Source organism: Triplophysa rosa, linkage group LG11 (genome assembly GCF_024868665.1).
Source record: "Triplophysa rosa linkage group LG11, Trosa_1v2, whole genome shotgun sequence".
Classification (NCBI taxonomy): domain Eukaryota; kingdom Metazoa; phylum Chordata; class Actinopteri; order Cypriniformes; family Nemacheilidae; genus Triplophysa; species Triplophysa rosa.
Genome location: NC_079900.1, coordinates 36348 through 56403, shown reverse-complemented (window position 1 = coordinate 56403; position 20056 = coordinate 36348). Strand labels below are relative to the sequence as shown.

General features: G+C 51.8%; 1 protein-coding gene across 5 annotated transcripts in view; it reads right to left on the bottom strand.

Moving 5' to 3' along the window:
* LOC130561224 (trichohyalin-like) overlaps positions 1–20056 on the bottom strand; it is a 59137-nt gene that overhangs the window by 10668 nt on the left and 28413 nt on the right. For 4 of the 5 annotated variants that reach the window (XM_057345411.1, XM_057345412.1, XM_057345414.1 and 1 more), the window contains 2 exons: positions 16693–17358; positions 7951–9933 (listed from right to left, as the gene is read on the bottom strand). In XM_057345411.1, coding sequence (XP_057201394.1) covers positions 7973–9933; positions 16693–17358 — 2627 coding nt within the window. In that variant the 3' untranslated portion in view covers positions 7951–7972. The remainder of the gene's footprint in view (positions 1–7950; positions 9934–16692; positions 17359–20056) is intronic. The other variant, XM_057345416.1, reaches the window with a different exon arrangement.

Sequence of the window (20056 nt, the reverse complement as noted above, 5' to 3'; positions counted from 1 at the left end):
GCATATCTTTTTATAATCGCAAATGAAGTAGATTTGTCAAATAGACAATTTTTTTTTTTTTAATTAGCAACCAGAAATACATTGTATAGAACATGTTATGTGCTGCTTAATACTGCGTCCCCCAAAATAATGGTAAACATAAGTTCCCTTTCTGTCAGTCTCTCGACGTTGTGTCGAGCCGAAAGATGGGGTTCGCTCTTGAGAACCTATCAACTTCTGACTAGTTTAGAAAAGGCCAATGAAATTGGCAAATGAAATTTGCATTCCGGACTCCGCCTCCGGATATCCGGGTATAAAAGGGAGACGGCGTGCTGCATTCATTCACCTTTTGTTCTTCGGAGCCTTCACACTGATCGGCTTCGAGACTTCAAACTCTACGCCAAATTACTGCTGGAATCTTATGACGTGGTGCAGCGGACGGTCCCTTCCTGCAGCGCCTTCTCCTGGGCGTCTCGGCAGTGCCAGAAGTGTTCGAGTGTTTTTATCTAAAAGAGCAAATTTCTCCAGCGTGGCATGTCCCGCTGTTCTCATGGGTGCAACACACTCATCGAGGAGGGGGACGGACACAGTGTCTGCTTCCAGTATGCTGGGGCAGACGTTGTGGATATGTCCTGCCCGCACTGCGGGTGGTTGACGATTCAGACGTTGCGTCACAGGTGGCTGTGTTCCCACGGGACTCAGCCACCACCTCGTTTGCTCCCCGTTCCATGACGGCAGGACTACGGCCCTGCCGCCTGCTACGGCAAGCAGCGAGGGTGATATGAGGATTACTGTGAGCGTTAATCCGCCAGCCACTGGCTCACGGACCGTTCGCACCTCGTTTAGCTCGTCTGACCGTTCCCCAGGAGACGGTCCCATCGTCTTGTTCCTCAACCACGTATTCGGAAATGGTACGTGACAATAATGAGATGTCCCTTGCAGCATCGGGGGGTGACGTACTGCCATCCGACTCCGTCGATTCCTCGGAGCTCCCTCCCTCGGGGGGTCGAGCCCAGGAAGAAGCGGACGTCAAAATGTCAGCCATGCTTTCCCGGACCGCCGTCAGAGGTGGGTTGCAGTGCCCACACTGCCTCCCAGCGCTCGCGGCTGGTTACATGGTGCCTTGGGTTTGAGTGCGGCTCCAAGCCGCGCCCGCCCCCAGTGCCGTGTTTACCGGAAGTGCATGAAGAACTTAGTAAGACCTGGAACGCCACTTTCCGGCACGTTCACGTCAAACAAGTTCTGTCACCCTCTCTTCCCTCGAGGGTGAGGCAGCTAGAGGATACGTCGATGTCCCCCAGGTGGAGCATGCCGCCACGGTGCACTCGTGCCTGCAGGTGGCGGCCACCTGGGGGGCTCGACCTAGACTCCCGTCCAAAGCATGGAGGGTCTCGGCATCTCCGGTGTCAAGAGCTTACATTGCTGCGGGCCAAGCTGCCTCCTCTCTCCACGCTATGGCTCCTGCCAGGCCAAGGCGTTGAGAGAGCTCCACGAGGGTAAGACCGACCCAGCGCTTATGCAGGAACTCCGCACCGCCACGACCTCGCTCTATGGGCGACCGCGCGGGCCCTGGGTCGGGCGATGTCCACACTTGTGGTCCATGAGAGACACCTCTGGCCGAATCTTGCACAGATGAGTAACACCGAGAAGGTCCGCCTTCTCGACGCACCCATTTTGCAAGGGGGGGATGTTTGGTGATACTGTTGAGCCGCAGTTCTCGACAGTAAAGAAGCAGACAGAGGATATCAAGCATATCCTCCCTCGCTGCGACTCGGCCGCCTCGGCCGTCGAGTCCCGTGCACCATCTGCTTCCCAGCAGCCCTGGTCCTCTTTGACGCCCCCTGGCTCTGGCGCCCCCCACTCAGGCGGCCCCCCGGAAGGGACATCGAAGAGGAGACCATTGCCCCGTCCGCAGCCATGGCGAAAGCAGAAGTGGCCCTCATGGGAAGACCCCAGGGAGATCGAGAATACCATCGGGCTCGACACCAGCCATTCCACGCTGGGTGGTCGATCTGGGACGGTTCCTGCCCCGTCCCAACAGCCCACTCTCTTAAGAGTTTCTTCTCTCTCTGGGTGTTTATCACAGCCCGCTCTCACCCTCTACACGACGGTGCTCGGCAACTCGACGTTGCGTCACGGCGAGACCCAATGTCGAGGATAATCAGTAGCCCTCAGCACTCTCAATCGACAGTGCGTTGTACTACATCATCGCCAGGCAGGTAAGCAGCAGAGCCGATCTCCTCCCCGGGGGCCTCCCCATGGCAAGGGATCCGCAATGCTCGCCATCGAACCACCCCCTGGGAGGTCGATGAAGCAGATCATACCCCTAGCCCCTGTCTCGGTCCCTGGGAGCCTGACTAGAGCCCCCAAACCGTCACGGTGGCTATGGGATACAATCCGTCTCGGCTACGCGATACAACTTACCAGACGCCCGCTCAAGTTCAGGACATCCTTCCAACCTCAGTCAGACGTTAGGATGCTCCCGTGCTTCGGGCCAGGGTCACCACCCCTCTGGCAAGCAAATCGTGCTCGTCCCTCTAGCCGGGATGTTCAACGGGTTTTGCAGCCCGTACTTCATCGTCCCCAAAAGGGGGGGTTGCTAGATCTGCGTACCCTGAACAGGCACCTACTCAAGCTGCCGTTCAGGATGCTTACGCAGAAGCACATCCTGGCGTCTACCAGATGTCAAGATTGGTTCATGGCAATCGACCTGAAGGACGCTTACTTTCATGTCTCGCTTTCGAGGGCGGGCATATCAGTACAGAGTCCTCCCTTTCGGTCTGCCCCTGTCTCCACGAGTCTTCACGAAGATCGGGGGAGCCGCCTTCACTCCCCTCGGGGAGAGAGGTGTGCCGGTACTAACTATCTCGACGACTGGCTAATCTGGGCACACTCACGAGATCTGTTGTGTATGCACAGGGACCTAGTGCTCCAGCACCTAGATCGGTGGGGACCACAGATCAGCTGAGAACGAAGCAAGCTCTCCCCTGTGCAGAGCATCCTCTTTCTCGGTATGGAACTCGACTCCGTCCCCATGACAGCGTGACTGACTCAGCTTGCTCTTTTCTCGGTTGACTTGTAGTCCCAACCGATCTAGGTGCCGGAGCACTAGGTCCCTGTGTGTACACAACAGATCTCGCGAGTGTGCCCAGATGAGCCAGTCGTCGAGATAGTTTAGTACCCGCACACCTCTCTCCCTGAGGGGAGTGAGGGCGGCTTCCACGATCTTCGTGAAGACTCGTGGGGACAGGGACAGACCGAAAGGGAGGACTCTGTACTGATATGCCCGCCCTCGAAAGCGAGACATGAAAGTAAGCGTCCTTCAGGTCGATTGCCATGAACCAATCTTGACATCTGGTAGACGCCAGGATGCGCTTCTGCGTAAGCATCCTGAACGGCAGCTTGAGTAGGTGCCTGTTCAGGGTACGCAGATCTAGAAACCCCCCCTTTTTGGGGGATGATGAAGTACGGGCGGCAAAACCCGTTGAACATCTCGGCTAGAGGGACGAGCACGATTGCTTGCCAGAGGGGTGGTGACCCTGGCCCGAAGCACGGGAGCATCCTAGCCTCTGACTGAGGTTGAGAGGATGTCCCGAACTTGAGCGGGCGTCTGGCGAGTTTGATCGCGTAGCCGAGACGGATCGTATCCTGTAGCCACCGTGACGGTTTGGGGGCTCTAGTCAGGCTCCCAGGGAGCGAGACCGGGGCTAGGGGTACGATCTGCTTTATCGACCTCCCAGGGGGTGGTTCGATGGCTGGCAGTGCGGATTCCTTGCCGTGGGGAATCCCCCGGGGAGGAGATCGGCTCTGCTGACTTACCTGCCTGGCAATAATGCAGCACAATGCACTGTCGACTGAGAGTGCAGAGGGCTGCTGATTATCCTCAAAATTGGGTCTCGCCGTGACGCAACGTCGAGTTGCCGAACACCGTCGTGTAGAGGGTGAGAGCGGGCTGTGATAAACACCCAGAGAGAGAGGAAACTCTTAAGAGAGTGGGCTGTTGGGACGGGGCAGGAACCGTCCGGGATCGACCACCCAGCGATGGAATGGCTGGGGTCGGGCTCGATAGTATTCTCGATCTCCCTGGGGTCTTCCCATGAGGGCCGCTTCTGCTTTCGCCGCGGCTGCTGACGGGGCGATGGTCTCCTCTACGATTTCTCTTCCGGGGGGGCCGCCTGAGTGGGGGGCGCCCGAGCCGGAGGGCGTCGAAGAGGACCAGGGCTGCTGGGAAGCAGACGGTGCACGGGACTCGACGGCCGAGGGCGGCCGAGTCGCGGCGGGGGAGGATATGCTTGATATCCTACTTCTTTACTGTCGAGAACTGCTGCACGACAGTATCACCAAACAGCCCCCCCCTGCGAGACAGGTGCGTCGAGAAAGCAGACCTTGTCGGCGCTACTTATCTGTGCAAGGTTCGGCCAGAGGTGTCTCTCATGGACCACAAGTGTGGACATCACCTGACCCAGGGCCTGCGCGGTCACCTTGGTCGCCCGCAGAGCGAGGTCAGTGGCGACGCAGAGTTCCTGCATAAACGCTGGGTCGGTCTTACCCTCGTGGAGCTCTCTCAACGCCTTGGCCTGGCAGGAGCCACAGCGTGGAGAGAGGAGGCAGCTTGGTCCGCCGCAATGTAAGCTCTTGACACCAGAGATGCCGAGACCCCACATGCTTTGGATGGGAGTCTAGGTCGAGCCCCCCAGGTGGCCGCCACCTGCGGGCATGAGTGCACCGCGGCGGCACACTCCACCTGGGGGACATCGACGTATCCTCTAGCTGCCTCACCCTCGAGGGAAGAGAGGGTGACAGAACTTCTTTGACGTGAATGTGCCGGAAAAGGGGCGTTCCAGGTCTTACTGAGTTCCTCATGCACTTCCGGTAAACACGGCACTGGGGGCGGGCGCGGCTTGGAGCCGCGCTCAAACCCGAGGCACCATGTAACCAGCCGCGAGCGCTGGGAGAGGCAGTGCGGGCACTGCAACCCAACGCTCACGGCGGCCCGGGAAAGCATGGCTCACATTTCGACGTCCGCTTCGTCCTGGGCTCGACCCCCCGAGGGAGGGAGCTCCGAGGAATCGCCAGAGTCGGATGGCAGTACGTCACCCCCCGATGCTGCAAGCGACATCTCATCATTATCACGCACCGTTTCCGAATACGTGGTTGAGGAACAAGACGGTGGGACCGTCTCCTGGGGAATGGTCAGACGAGTGAGAAGAGGTGCGAACGGTCCGTGAGCCAGTGGCTGGCGGATTAACGCTCACAGTAATCCTCATATCACCCTCGCTGCTTGCCGTAGCAGACGGCAGGGCCGTAGTCCTGCCGTCACGGAACGGGGAGCAGACGAGGTGGTGGCTGAGTCCCGTGGGAACACAGCCACCCATGACGCAACGTCTGAATCGTCAACCGCCCGCAGTGCGCGCAGGACGTATCCACAAGTGCTGCCCCAGCGTACTGGAAGCAGACCTCGTGTCCGTCCCCCTCCTCGATGAGTGTGTTGCACCCATGAGAACAGCGGGACATGCCACGCTGGAGAAATTTGCTCTTTTAGAGAAAAAACTCAAACACTTCTGGAACTGCCGAGACGCCCAGGGGAAGTCGCTGCAGGAAGGGACCGTCCACTGCACCACGTCATAAGATTCCAGCAGTAATTCGGCGTAGAGTTTGAAGTCTCGAAGTCGATCAGTGTGAAGGCTCCGAAGAACAAAAGGTGAATGAATGCAGCACGCCATCTCCCTTTTATACCCGGATATCCGGGGGTGGAGTCCGGCATGCAAATTTCATTCGCCAATTTCATTGGCCTTTTCTAAACTAGTCAGAAGTTGATAGGTTCTCAAGAGCGAACCCCATCTGTCGGCTCGACACAACGTCGAGAGACCGCCAGAAAGGGAACTCTTTATATCCTGATAGCAATCAGAAGTATAGTGGTCAAATATTTTTTTTATAATTATATTTCGTCTGTGAAAGGCATAGGACCAAAAAACGTTCACCCAATCAAAACGTTCTGCACGAACGCTGTGACTGGTCATGTGTACATTCTCAGCCAACGTATTTTCCATACCACTGCGCACCCTGTGCACACAGACATCATACGTCATCAGCGCACTCACGTGTCAATGTAGGGAGAATGGTGGACAATCTGATGGAGACAGCTCCGGCAGTTAAACGGTCTGAAAGACGATACCATGGTTGCTCTCTTTTTTTTGGAGAGATATGTACATGCTTCCAGAAGAATTTAATGGATTTAGTTTGTAATCCGTTACATGGATTTACGAAATACATTCATGTGTTTGGAGGAGGCGTGGCTTTGCACGGTGAATCGCATAGAGGGTAGTATTATAATTTCAGTGCTAGCAGGCTAAAGTTAGCACCTTTCCAAATCAACCACTCCATCTTTAACCTAAACCTTGTCTGTGAAACCGGGTGAAAGAATCACTTAAGTTAACACTTAAAGAGTACATTCCTCAATATTTTTAAGGGCTTATTTTGGTTTATGGAGTGTCCGACAACAAGTTTATGTACATACATGATGTAAAAATACTATTATTTCGTAATAATAAGCAGTTTTTATTACCTTACTTCTTGACTGACTCTCAAATGATTCGTTCCGCGATTCATCTGTGTAATCTCCGCCTTTCCGCCAGCGTAGTCTGATCTGATTGGTCAGATAGTGTAGTCTGCTGTGATTGGTCAGATGGTCTAGTCTGCTGTGATTGGTCAAATGGTCTAGTCTGCTGTGATTGGTCAAACGCGTTCAGCATGTGTCGCAAATGGACCGCCTATCATTACTGCTGTATTACGGTTTGCAGGTGGTTGGATATTAACAGTGTATAGAGAGAGATGGCGTCGATTTTACCTTACCAGTTCGAGCCCGAGTCTGACGAATCATTCTTTAATCCTTATACAGATGCCAGTAAGAAAAAGGACTGTTTTAGACACTTCTCTTGTAACAGTTAGTTATCACGGCATACAGTGTACGGTGTTCGTATCTTCAGATGTTATTATAACTATAGTACACCACGCAGTTCTTGAAATAAAGACTTTGCGAGTTAATATGGTTGAACACTTACATTAGCGCAACGAGTTTATAGCTAACGTTAGGTAAACAAACAGTAACAACCCCAAAAATAACGGTAACGTTAGCTAAACACAGACATGAGATAACGTCACACAAATTTAATTTTAAGTAAAGACAAAAATAAAGAGTCACACTTACAGGTTGTGATTCGGTGGAGCTTACAGGTCCAAATAAAGTTGGTATTGCAACATCTTTTAAGGAAAGACGTTTAATGTATCCTGCAGTAAAGGCGCCAAGATTGATGAAGCAATCTTCGGTAAAATGACGCGCGCAAAGTAAAACGTTCGGTTTATACTCCTTTGGTGTCGTTTGAAAAATAAATAGTAACCATTTTTTCCTCAGAAGTTCTTCCTTTGGTAGTGAAAATAAGACTGACTTAGTTTCACTACATAGAACACAGCTTCTCTTAGACATGATGCACACGTCACGAACGAGCTAGTACAGTGTTTGGGGAGGAGAGAGTTAAGTTTTCGCAGTCAGTAGGCGGGGATTTTTCTAGTGACGTAGGTACATTGTGGTTAAAGATTCGGACAGGTCATGGCTTGTTCGCGTGATTCAGAGTCGATTACCTTTTTTATAAGCTAATAACTTTGTTATTCGTTCACCTTCGGATTTACAACTTGGCAGATTGCTTACATTCAAACACGGCAAAATTAAACACTTCATGAAATGTATTTTTTATGATCTCGAGGAATGTACTCTTTAAGAATCAGTTTAGACTTTACTGAAAGCTGCTTTATACAAGTCTTTATTAAAGTATCCTACTCTTACTTTTTACTATACATTTTTTGACACTTAAGTCGAAGCTTCAATATTCTAAGGAGCATTTCTGAGATGTTTTATTCATATGAGCCCAGGTTCTGAATCAAATGCAAAAAATGAATTTGTCAGATTACACCTACCTTATCTTTAACATTAATGGTGTTACAGAAAGACACATCTTCGTCTATATTTCAGTTCTTCAACTTCTTTTCGTAGCTCTTCTGTTTCTTCTCCTTTCTGTTGATTGAAGTGTTGATAGAGTTTTTCCAGTAACTCGTGTTGTTTCTGACGTTCTTCCAGCATCTGTTTGAGTTCTTGAACATGTCGTTCTTTTCTCTCTCTGAACTCATTCAACTCTTCTGCTTGTTTTCTGGCTTCATCTTCATGTTTCTTCTTCATCTCTTTTATTTTCTGCTCATGTTCTTCCTTCATGTCTTTTCTCTCTTTCTCTTCTCTTTCTTTTCTCTCTCTCTCTTGTGTTTCTCTTGTCATCATCGCCTTCACCTGTTCTCTTTTAATATCATCAATTCTTTTCTCCCATCTCTTTCTCTCTTCTTCTCTTCTCTCATCATCTTCTCGTTGTTTTCTCTCCCACATCTCTGTTCTCTCTCTCTCCTGCTGCTCATAATGTTTCATCATTTCAGTTTTCTTCTCTTGATATTCTCTCTCTTTCTCTTCTTTCTCTAGTTTCAGTTTCTGTCTCTCTGCATCTCTCTGTTGTCTCTCTTCTTCTCTCTCTTCTTCTCTCTCTTTCTCAATCTTCTTTCTCATTTTCTCCAGTTCTTCTTGTTTTTCTCTCAGTTGTTCTTCATGTTTCTCTCTTCTCTTTCTCTCATCTTCCTCTCGTTCTCTCATCTGTCGTTTCTTGTCTTTCTCCCATTCTCTCTCTTGTCGTTTAATTTCCTCTAGAGTCTCTTTTCTGTCGTTTTCAGTTTCGCTTATTCTTCTTCTCCATTCTTCTCTCTGTCTCTCTTCTTCCTCATGTCTCTTTTGCTCCTCAGATTCTCTCTTTCTAACATCTTCTTCTTGTCTCTTTTGTAATTGTGTTATAATCTGTTCTTGTTCTTGTTTGATCTTCTCTTGATCTTGTTTGTATTTCTCTTCTCTCTTTCTATCCTTCTCTTCTCTCTCTCTCTGCTGTTGTTCATAAAGTGATCTCTGATGTTCAGTCTCTCTCTTCATCTCTTCTATCTTCTGAAGATGTTCAGCTCTTTGTTGTTTTTCTTCCTCTATTTGTTTCTGTTTCTCAAGCTCTCGTTTCTGTTGTTCTGTTTTCTCTTTCTCTTCAAACTCTTTTCTCAGAATTTCCTTCTGTTCTCTGAAGTTTTTCTCCATCTGCATTCTTTCCTCGTCTGCTCTTCTCTTCTCTTCCTCTAATCTCTTCATCATGTTCTCTTTCTCCATCTCATGTTTGGCCTTTAATTCCTCATTCTTAGTCTGAATTTCTCTCTCTTTCTCTTTCAGTATTTCCTCCATTCTCTTTTTAATGCTCATCTCTGCCTCTTCAAACATGCTGTTAGTGAAATATCGACCGTGATTTGTTGTTTTCATCTCTTCTATCATGTTTATCAGTCGAGTCACTTGACTTCTGTCTTGTGTTTCTCTGTTATTAAACGCCAAGAATCTGTTTCCACAGTCTCTGATCAGTTTCTTTAGATCCTCCGATTTACTTACATTCACATAGTCTTCTATAGTTTCATCCTCAAGTTTATCTCCATTAGTGAACAGAACGATAGTGAACTGTGCAGCTTTTGTACCAAATATTTTCTTTATCAGATCTACAGTGTCTGACTCCTCTCGAGTGAATCTTCCCAAAGTCAACACAATGATGAAGACATGAGGTCCAGGTGATGACAGTGACACACATTTCACTATTTCATCAATCACTTTTTCATTTGACAGTGTGGTGTCAAACAGTCCTGGAGTGTCAACAACAGATACTGATCCACCATCAACTTCACCAACTCCTTTCTCACAAACACTCGTCACTGAATCTGACCTCAGTTTGCTCTCAAACACTTTTCTTCCCAGAATTGTGTTTCCTGTTGCGCTCTTTCCATTTCCTGTTCTCCCGATTAGCACGATTCTCAAACATGTCTGATCATCTGATTCACCCTCAGCACCTGAAAATAATGTAAAGTTCATAAATATATGGAGGCTAAATTAAAGTTAAGCTTCATTTACAGCATGTGTGGGCTTCTGTCTATTACCATACAAAATAATGTATTATTATAGCAAACAAAATAATTCAACTCCAACTCATAATTTGTACGTCAAACATAAATGTTTTTGTTTTCTCTCCGCTCTGATATTGTAACAATATTTAGGCTATCTTGATCATAAGGGAAATAAAATAGATGGAAATAAAAGATCTTTGGGATGAAATAACCTGCTCATGATCTGAAGCACTTTAGCGCACTTGTTGAACACAACAGAGTTGTAACACACAGACGCAAACAGGGGTCCCCAGGCAAAATGAATGCATAAGGCCCTTTAGACAGATTTAGTTTTTTTTTAATGTATATGGGCATGCAAATTTGTACTGTGATTCGCTAGTGGCCCTCACCTACTGGGCGTTCCTTGTTGTCCAATAGAACATAGACAGACCCCTCTCAAGAGTTAGGTGAGTGACAAAACAGTGTCTGACTCATTAGAAAAGTGATTTGAAAAGCAAAAGCAGGGCTCTAGAAAGCAACTAAAATGTTCGCAAATGCGATCGTTTTTTTATAACTTTCGAGGTCAAATTTCACAGGGTCCCTTTCTGTCGGTCTCTCGACGTTGTGTCGAACCAACAGATGGGGTTCCTATGGAAAACGCCATAACACTGTGCCCTATCAGAATCTCTAGCGAAGCGACGGTGACAGGCCTGGGCATGTCAGCCGTGAGCGCTACCGCGAAATTGTAACCTACCAGTGGGTAGGTAGGGGGTCCCAGAGCTTTCTTGAAAGGTGGGAAGGCCCCTGCCTCACAGGCAGCGGCCTTGTTTCTCTAACAGCGAGAAGCCGCCCGGTACCGTAAAGCCACTGGGTAAGCGCTACTTCCTCAAGTGGGGGATGCGCTACAGAGACCACTTCCTACCGCAGGGAGGAGTTAGTGGAGATACCAACATGGTCTCACCGTTAGAGGAGAGCTCATGGGAAGAAAGTGCGGACTGAAGGAGTTAACCGCGAGGTGGAGGTCCACCTAGGGAGGTCATGGGTTACCAAGGTGGGAACCAGCATGAGGATACATCAGACGGATACATCAGGTGATGGGTGTAGCCCAACCCGCAGCTCTGCAGATGTCTGCAAGAGAGGCGCCTCGAGCCAGTGCCCACGAGGAGGCTGTACTCCGTGTGGAGAGAGCTCTCACCCAGTGGGCATAGGCGATCTTAGGACAGGTACGCCATAGTGACGGCGTCCATGATCCAGTGCGCCAATCTCTGTTTGAGACAGCCCTCCCTGCTGATCTCCAAAACAGACAAAGAGCTGCTCAGAGATTCTGCGGCTCTGCGTGCGGTCCAAGCAGAGGCGCAATGCGCGTACTGGACACAACACGGATGGGGTTGGGTCTTCCTCCCCGGTGGGGAGCGCCTGTAAGTTCACCACCTGGTGTCTCGGGGGAGTGGTGGGAAATTTGGGCACGTAGCCGGGCCGGGGTCTCAAGATAGCGTGAGAAAAACCGGGCCCGAGTTCTAGGCAATCTGTGGACACGGAGAATGCTTGTAGGTCCGCTACCCTCTTGAGCGTCCTCCCGAGAGCCGTCTTCATCGTGAAGTGAGAAAGAGCGGCATCTCCGAGGGGCTCCAGGACCGCATCAAGGTCGTAAGAGGGTACGGAGCGTGGGTGAGGTGGTAGCCTTCCCGCACCCCTTAGGAACCAAATGATCAGGTTGTGCTGTCCTAGAGACTACCAGCAACTGGGTCGTGATGAGCGGCAACAGCGGCTACATACACGTTCAGTGTGAAAGGGGAGACATTATTCTCGAGTCTCTGGGAGGACCGCACCCACTTGATCAAGCAACTCTGCGTGTCTTCTCTTCGAGAAGAGCACCAGGATGAGAAGAGGCACCACTATAGGCGTATAGTCGCCTAGTGGCCAGGGCCCTAGCCTGAGTAGTGGTCTTAACCGCTGCAGGGGTTAGGCCACTCAGGATCTCCTCTTTCCGTCCAGGGGCCAGACATGGAGGTTCCGGAGGTCTATCCCGTGATGCCATAACGTGCCCTTCCCCTGGGAAAGCAGGTCCTTCGTCAGGGGAATTGGCCAGGGGGGAGCTGTCGTCAAGAGCATTAGCTCCGAGAACCAAGTCCGGTTGGGCCAGTATGGCGCAACTAGTACACTTGATGCTCCTCTTCCCTGACCTTGCACAGGGTCTGTGCAATGAGGCTCACTGGGGGGAAGACGTACTTCCGCTTGTCCCACGGCCAGCTGTGCGCTAGAGCATCCGTGCCGAGGGGGGCCTCGGGCGGGGAGTACCTTAGCGGGCAATGGGTGGTGTCCAGGGAGGCGAAGGGGTCTACCTGAGCCCGCCCGGACTGTACCCAATGAGCTGGCTGCGCGGGGGTGGAGTCGCCACTCTCCGCGAGGCGTCAACTGACGAGAGAGCGCATCGGCTGTCTGGTTCAGGTCGCCTGGGATATGTGTGGCTCGCAGGGATCTGCTCACCTGCGGACTCCACAGGAGGAGGCGTCGGGCGAGTCGTGTTAGCTGCCGTAAGCGAACGCCACCCTGGCGGTTTAAAACGCTACGGCAGTTGTGCTGTCCGACCGGACCAGCACGTGCTTGTTCTGCACGAGAGGTTGTAACCCCTTCAGTGCGGGTAGCACATCCAACAACTCTAGGCAATTTGATATGCCTGCGCAGGCAGGGGCCCGTCCATCGCCCCGACACTGCGTGCCTGTTGCACACGGCACCCCAACCCTGCAGGGAGGCGTCTGCGACCCTGACGCGTCTCGACCTGCCCGAGAGGGACCCCCGTCCGTAGAAAGGTCATTGAAGACCAAGGGGTTAGGGTGCGTCGGCAGAAAAGCGTAATCACCATCCGCCTGCTGCCGGTGTGCCACGCTCTCCAGGGAACTCGACTCTGTAGCCAGTGTTGGAGCGGTCTCATGTGCATCAACCCGAGGGGTATCACCACCGTCGAGGATGCCATGTGCCCAGGAGCCTCTTCCCGCTGACTGCTTGAAATATTCCAGGCAGTTCAACACTGACTGAGCGCAGTCGCGCTGTAATGGAGACAGAGTTGAGTTCCATACCAAAAAAGAGGATGCTCTGCACAGAGGAGAGCTTGCTCTTTTTCGGTTGACCTGTGGTCCCAATCGATCTAGGTGCCGAAGCACTAGGTCCCTGTGTGTACATAACAGATCTCACGAGTGTGTCAAATGAGCCAGTCGTCGAGATAGTTTAGTACCCGCACACCTCTCTCCCTGAGGGGAGTGAGGGCGGCTTCCACGATCTTCGTGAAGACTCGTGGGGACAGGGACAGACCGAAGGGGAGGACTCTGTACTAATATGCCTGACCCTCGAAAGCGAACCGTAGGAACGGGCGATGACGAGGGAGAAAGAGACATGAGAGTAAGCGTCCTTCAGGTCGATTGCCATGAATCCATCTTGACATCTGACAGATGCCAGGATGCGCTTCTGCGTGAGCATCCTGAACGGCAGCTTGAGTAGGTGCCTGTTCAGGGTACGCAGATCTAGCGACCCCCGCTCTTTTGGGGACGATGAAGTACGGGCTGTAAAACCCGTTGAACATCTCGGCTAGAGGGACGAGCACGATCGCTTCCTCACCAGAGGGGTGGCGACCTCGGCCCGAAGCACGGGGCATCCTTGCCTCTGCTGAGGTTAAGAGGATGCCCCGAAACTTGGGCGGGCGTCCGGGGAGTTGGATCGCGTAGCCGAGACGGACCGTATCCCGTAGTCACCGTGACGGTTTGGGAAGCTCTTGTCAGGCTCCCAGGGACCGACAGGGAGGCTAGGGGTACGTTCTGCTTCATCGACCTCCCGGGGGTGGTTCGATGGCTGGCAGTGCGGATCCCTCGCCGTGGGGGGGACCCCCGGAGAGGAGATCGGCTCTGCAGTTTTACCTGCCTGGCGATGATGTAGCACAACGCACCATCGAATGAGAGTGCTTAGGCTGATGATTATCCTCGACATTGGGTCTTGCCGCAACGTCGAGTTGCCGAACACCGTCGTGTAGAGGGTGAGAGCGGCTGTGATAATACCCAGACGATGATGTGGCACAAAGCACCGTCGATTGAGAGTGCTTAGGCTGCTGATTATCCTCGACATTGGGTCTCGCCGTGACGCAACGTCGAGTTGCCGAACACCGTCGTGTAGAGGGTGAGAGCGGCTGTGATAAACGCCCAGAGAGGGAGAAAACTTTTAGAAAGGTATTCTCGAACTCCCTGGGGTCTTCCCATGAGGGCCGCATTGGCTTTCGCCGCGGCTGCTGATGGGGTGGTGGTCTCCTCTTCGATGTCTCGAAGAGGACCAGGGCTGCTGGGAAGCAGACGGTGCACGGGATCTCGGCGGCCAGAGGGCGGTCGAGTCGCGGCTGGGGAGGACATACTTGATATCCTCTGTCTGCTCCCTAACTGTCGAACTCGACAGTATCACCAAACAGCCCCCCCTTGCGAGATGGGTGCATCGAGAAAGCGGACTTTCTCAGAGTTACTCACCTGTGCAAGGTTCAGCCAGAGGTGTCTCTCCTGGACCACAAGTGTGGACATCGCCCGACCCAGGGCCCGCGCGATCACCTTGGTCGCCCGAGAGCGAGGTCGGTGAAGCCGCGGAGTTCCTGCATAAGCGCTGGGTCGGTCTTACCCTCGTGGAGCTCTCTCCGCGCATTGGCCTGCAGGAAGGCCATAGCGTGGAGAGAGGGGACAGCTTGGCCCGCAGCAGAGTAAGCTCTCGACACCTCAGATGCCGAAAAGCCTACGTGCTTTGGACGGGAGTCTAGGTCGAGCCCCTGGGGGACATCGACGTATCCTCTAGCTGCCCCACCATCGAGGGAAGAAAGGGTGATGGAACTAGTTGACGTGTACGCGCCGAAGGGGGCGTTCCAGGTCGTACTAGGTTCCTCATGCACTTCCGGGGGAACACGGCACTGGGGGCGAGTGCGGCTTGGAGCCGCTCTCAAGCCCGATGTACCGTGTATCCAGCAGCGAGCGTTGGGAGAGGCAGTGCGGTGCACTGCAACCCAATGCCGGCGGCCCGGGAAAGCATGGCTGACATTTCGACATCCGCTTCTTCCTGATCTCGACCCCCCGAGGGAGGGAGCTTCAAGGAATCGTCGGAGTCTGATGCCAGTAAGTCACCCTCCGATGCTGCAACAGACATCTCATCATCACGTACCGTGTCCGATACGTGATTGAGGAATAAGACGGCGGACCGTCTCATGGGGAACGGTCAGACGAGCAAGACGAGGTGCGAACGGTCCGCGAGCCAGTGGCTGACGGATTAGCGCTCACAGTAATCCTCATATCACCCTCGCTGCTCGCCGTAGCGGGCGGCAGGGCCGTAGTCCTGCCGTCACGGAACGGGAAGCAGACAAGGTGGTGGCTGAGTCCCGTGGGAACACAGCCACCCGTGACGCAACGTCTGAATCGTCAACCGCCCGCAGTGCGGGCAGGACGTATCCACAACATCTGCCCCAGCGTACTGGAAGCAGACACCGTGTCCGTCCCCCTCCTCGATGAGTGTGTTGCACCCACGAGAACAGCGGGACATGCCACGCTGGAGAAATTTGCTCTTTTAGAGAAAAAACTCGAACACTTCTGGAACCGCCGAGACGCCCAGGGGAAGTCGCTGCAGGAAGGGACAGTCCGCTGCACCAGGTCGTAGAGCCGGCAGTCTTGTAGCGAAGTCTGTTGATCATGAGCGAAGGCTCCGAAGAACAAAAGGTGAATGAATGAGGCACGCCGTCTCCCTTTTATACCCGGATATCCGGGGGCGGAGTCCGGCATGCAAATTTCATTCGCCAATTTTCATTGGCCTTTTCTAAGAAGTCGGAAGCGATTGGTTCTCAGGGACGAACCCCATCTGTCGGTTCGACACAACGTCGAGAGACCGACGGAAAGGGAACTTCAGTTTCTGAACTGTCTCTCTCCCTCACGTTTATCAAAACAGACAAGAATCCACATTTCACGTGGTGCATTCGGAGAATATTATTTACCTGAATTACAGCTGGGTGTGAATGTGCTCAAAAACATGTTGCACTTTCTTCCCTGACAAGTGTTCCGCACATGCAGCCGACATAAAGGAAAAATCCTATCCAGTGAAGTGTTTTCCGTGTTGACTTCTATCTTTTGCGATGTCCTACAGCTGTGAAAAACAAATGCGCCAATGTCCGCTAATGTCCGATTCGCGACCTAATGACTCATTTGAACTGATTCATCTTGTTGAAACAACTCTTATGTCAAACACTGAACTCACGAGACTCACTGTCTGAACCCATCAAATCAGTCACTCAAAAAACACCTTAAAAATAAGGTCTGGCAAACGAAGGCCAGTGGCAAAATTACATCTTACAGAGGGCAACAAAGGAGGATTGTGAAGAGTGACAGGTTATATTTGCATCAGATCATTTCATAGCCAATACATAACTTGAAAGAAGTTCATTATGGTATGGTCAAGGTCTTTATGATTACTATAAAAACGGGTGCGACCAAATAATAAGTTGGTGCGACCAACTGAGAAAGTGAGTCGCACCTGAGCGACCAGTGGGAAAAATGAGCCCTGAAAAGACAAATCTTTAATTTGTAAATGATATTTCATTGAATGCATTACACTAACCCCCTGTGGTGATAAACCAGTATGAACCATAAACATGATTTATACCTGCATTCATATAAAGATGAGAGATGAGTCATCTTGAAAAATACAAAAAATAAATCCACTCACCCACTGATTGAATCTTCTCTAGTAACTCTTTGATTTTTTTCTCCTTTCCCTTTAGTTCATCTTGATATTTCATCTCCATTTCATGTCTGACCTGGTTCTCTTGAGCTCTGACAAACATCTGAAGTGAATATGGTTCAGTCTTCATGTTCTCTATATAATCCAGTAGATCTGGAATCTGTTTGGATTTTCCATGTCCCTTCAAGCCCAACACTTTGTACCGAGTTCTACAGAGACTTAGAGATTCTGACAATGCCTTTACAAAGTCTGTCACTGATCTGTTAACAGCAAACTCTGCTGTGAAAATCATCATCAAGTGATCCCTAGAGCCAAATATTTTCTGGATCTTCTCAATTTCCGCTATGTCTTCTTCTGTCAGTGGACCAACAGGTATGATGATGAGAAACACACAAACTCCAGGATCACAGAGAGACACACAGTTGAGAGTCTGACACATCATCTTTTCATCTGAGAGTCGTGTCAAAGCTGGAAGCTCCACAACAGAGATCTGACGTCCATGTACTTTCTCTTCTTTCTTCACACACACTGATGGGCTGAATACTTTATGATTTAAAGGTTTTCCTCGTAGAAGTTTGGACACGGTGACCTTTAGTGTTGCATCAGTTCCACACAACACCACATTCAGCTTTGAGTTTACACTCACTGATGCTGAAAAAAATGGGTAAAGAGGCAGAAAATGTCTTTGTTACGGATGTAACCTCAGTTCCCTGATGGAGGGAACGAGACGTTGTGTCGAACTGACAGATGGGGTTTGTCTTGAGAACCTATTAACTTCGACTAGACTTAGAAAAGGCCAATGAAATTGGCGAATTAAATGTGCATGCGGGACTTCACCCCGGATATCCGGGTATAAAAGGGAGATGGCGTGCTGCATTCATTCACCTTTGGGCAGAGGAGCCTGAGAGCCTCTCACGACTGCTGCAGCGGGCGGCACGCGTTGTGGCATGAGGGACACAACGTCTCGTTCCCTCTGGGTAAGCGCTATTTCCTCAATGGGGGATGCGCTACAGAGACCACTTCCTACCGTAGGGAGGAGTTTAGTGGAGACACCAACATGGTCTCGTCGATAGGGGAGAACTCATGGGAGGAATATGCTGACTGAGGGGAGTACCGCAAGGTGGAGGTCCACCTAGGGAAGGTCATGGGTTACCAAGGTGGGAACCAATCATGAGGAAACATCAGACGGAACCGCCATGCTGGGGGGTTACTACGTCTAGAGCACTAGGTCCAGTTAGAGCTATGCGGTACAGAGTCAAGCTGGTACCTGGCCTATTCTTCACCCAGTGGGAGAAGAATGGAGGCGTAGCACGCTGCCCAACCTAGGAGGGGGCAAGGTGCTTTCGCAGGCGTACGCCCTACTGGCCGTCGGTCTTACCTGTTGTCATGTGCGTACTGGACATGACACGGATGGGGTTGGGTCTTCCTCCCTTTCTTGCACCTGCAAGTTCCCCACCTGGTCCAGAAAGGGAGTGGTGGGAACTTTGGGCACGTAGCCGGGCTGGGGTCTCAGGAGAATCACCGGGCCCGAATCAGGAGAGCCGTCTTCATTGTGGGATGAGAAAGAGCGACATCTCCGAGGGGCTCGAAGGGAGGCCTCTGGAGGCCCACCAGGACCACATCAAGGTCCCAAGAGGGTACGGCGCGCGGACGAGGCGGATTCAGCCTTCTCGCACCCCTTAGGAACCTAAGGACCAGGTTGTGCTGTCCTAGAGACTTACCAGCAACTGGGTCGTGATGTACGGCAATGGCGGCTACATACACGTTCAGTTGTAAGAAGGACAGCACGTTCCCGATCGAACAACTCCGCGGGTTATAAGAGGCGCCACTTATAGGCGTATAGTTGCCTAGTGGCTGGGGCCCTGGCCTGAGTGATCGTCTCAACCACTGCGGGGGTAGGCCACTCAGGATCTCCTCGTCCTGTCCAGGAGCCAGACATGGAGGTTCCAGAGGTCTGGTCTGGGATGCCTTAACGTGCCTGTGGCAAGGGGGACATGCTTCAGCGAGGACTGCAGCGGGAGAGAGAGTTGGGAGACGAGCGGTAAGTGAGTGGGGTGAGTGCAAATGACGAACACCTGTGTCCTATTCCAGTATCTGGCGTAGGGAGGCTTAAATGCCAGCGAGGCAGCAGAGCTCAAGGAGAGAGACGGACGCTACTACTGGCGGCTGAGATGGACCCAGAGAAGCTGGACTAAGGAACCCTCTTCAGTTATTGAGAGTGTGTTTATGTTTTGTGTTTTGAAGTGCGTGTGGCGCAACGTCGTGTGAAGACGAAGGAAATAATTCAAAGTACCAGTAGTAGCAACCCCGATCCCAGCCTCTTCCTTCCTGTGTCTAGTGAACTTGTTACAGTGCCCTTCCCTTGGGAAAGCAGGTCATTCGTCAGAGGAATCGGCCAGGGGGGAGTTGTCGTCAAGAGCATTAGCTCCGAGAACCAAGTCCGGTTGGGCCAGTATGGCACAACTAGTAACACTTGATGCTCCTCTTCCCTGACCTTGCACAGGACCTGTGCAATGAGGCTCACTGGGGGGAAGGTGTATTTCCGCTTGTACTTGCGCTAGAGCATCCGTGCCGAGGGGGGCCTCGGACAGGGAGTACCATAGCGGGCAATTGTAGTCAATGTGTCTCATGTACAGCTGCTTTGTAACAACGAAAATTGTAAAAGCGCTATATAAATTAAGTTGAGTTGAGAGTTGAGCAATGGGTGGTGTCCAGGGAGGCAAACAGGTCCACCTGAGCCTGCCTGAACTGCACCCAAATGAGCTGGACTGCGTGGGGGTGGAGTCACCACTCTCTGCAAGGCGTCGACTGACGAGAGAGTATGTCGGCCATCTGGTTCAGGTCGCCTGGGATATGTGTGGCTCGCAGAGAGCGGATCACCTGCTGACTCTACAGAAGGAGGCGTCGGGCGAGTCGTGTTAACTGCTTTGAGCGAATGCCACCCTGGTGGTTGATATACGCCATGGCAGTTGTGCTGTCTGACCGGACCAGCACATGCTTGTCCTGCACGAGAGGTTGCAGTCTCTTCAGTGCAAGTAGCACAGCCAACAACTCTAGGCAGTTGATATGCCAGCGCAGGCGAGGGCCCATTCATCGCCCCGACACTGCATGCCCATTGCACACGGCACCCCAACCCTGCAGGGAGGTGTCTGTCGTCACCACGACATTCCTCGTAACCTGCCCGAGAGGGACCCCTGTCCGTAGAAAGGTCATTGAAGACCAGGGGGTTAGGGTGCGTCGGCAGAGAGGCGTGATGACCATACGCCTGCTGCCGGTATGCCACGCTCTCCAGGGACTCTGTAGCCAGTGTTGGAGCGGTCTTATGTGCATCAACCCGAGGGGTATCACC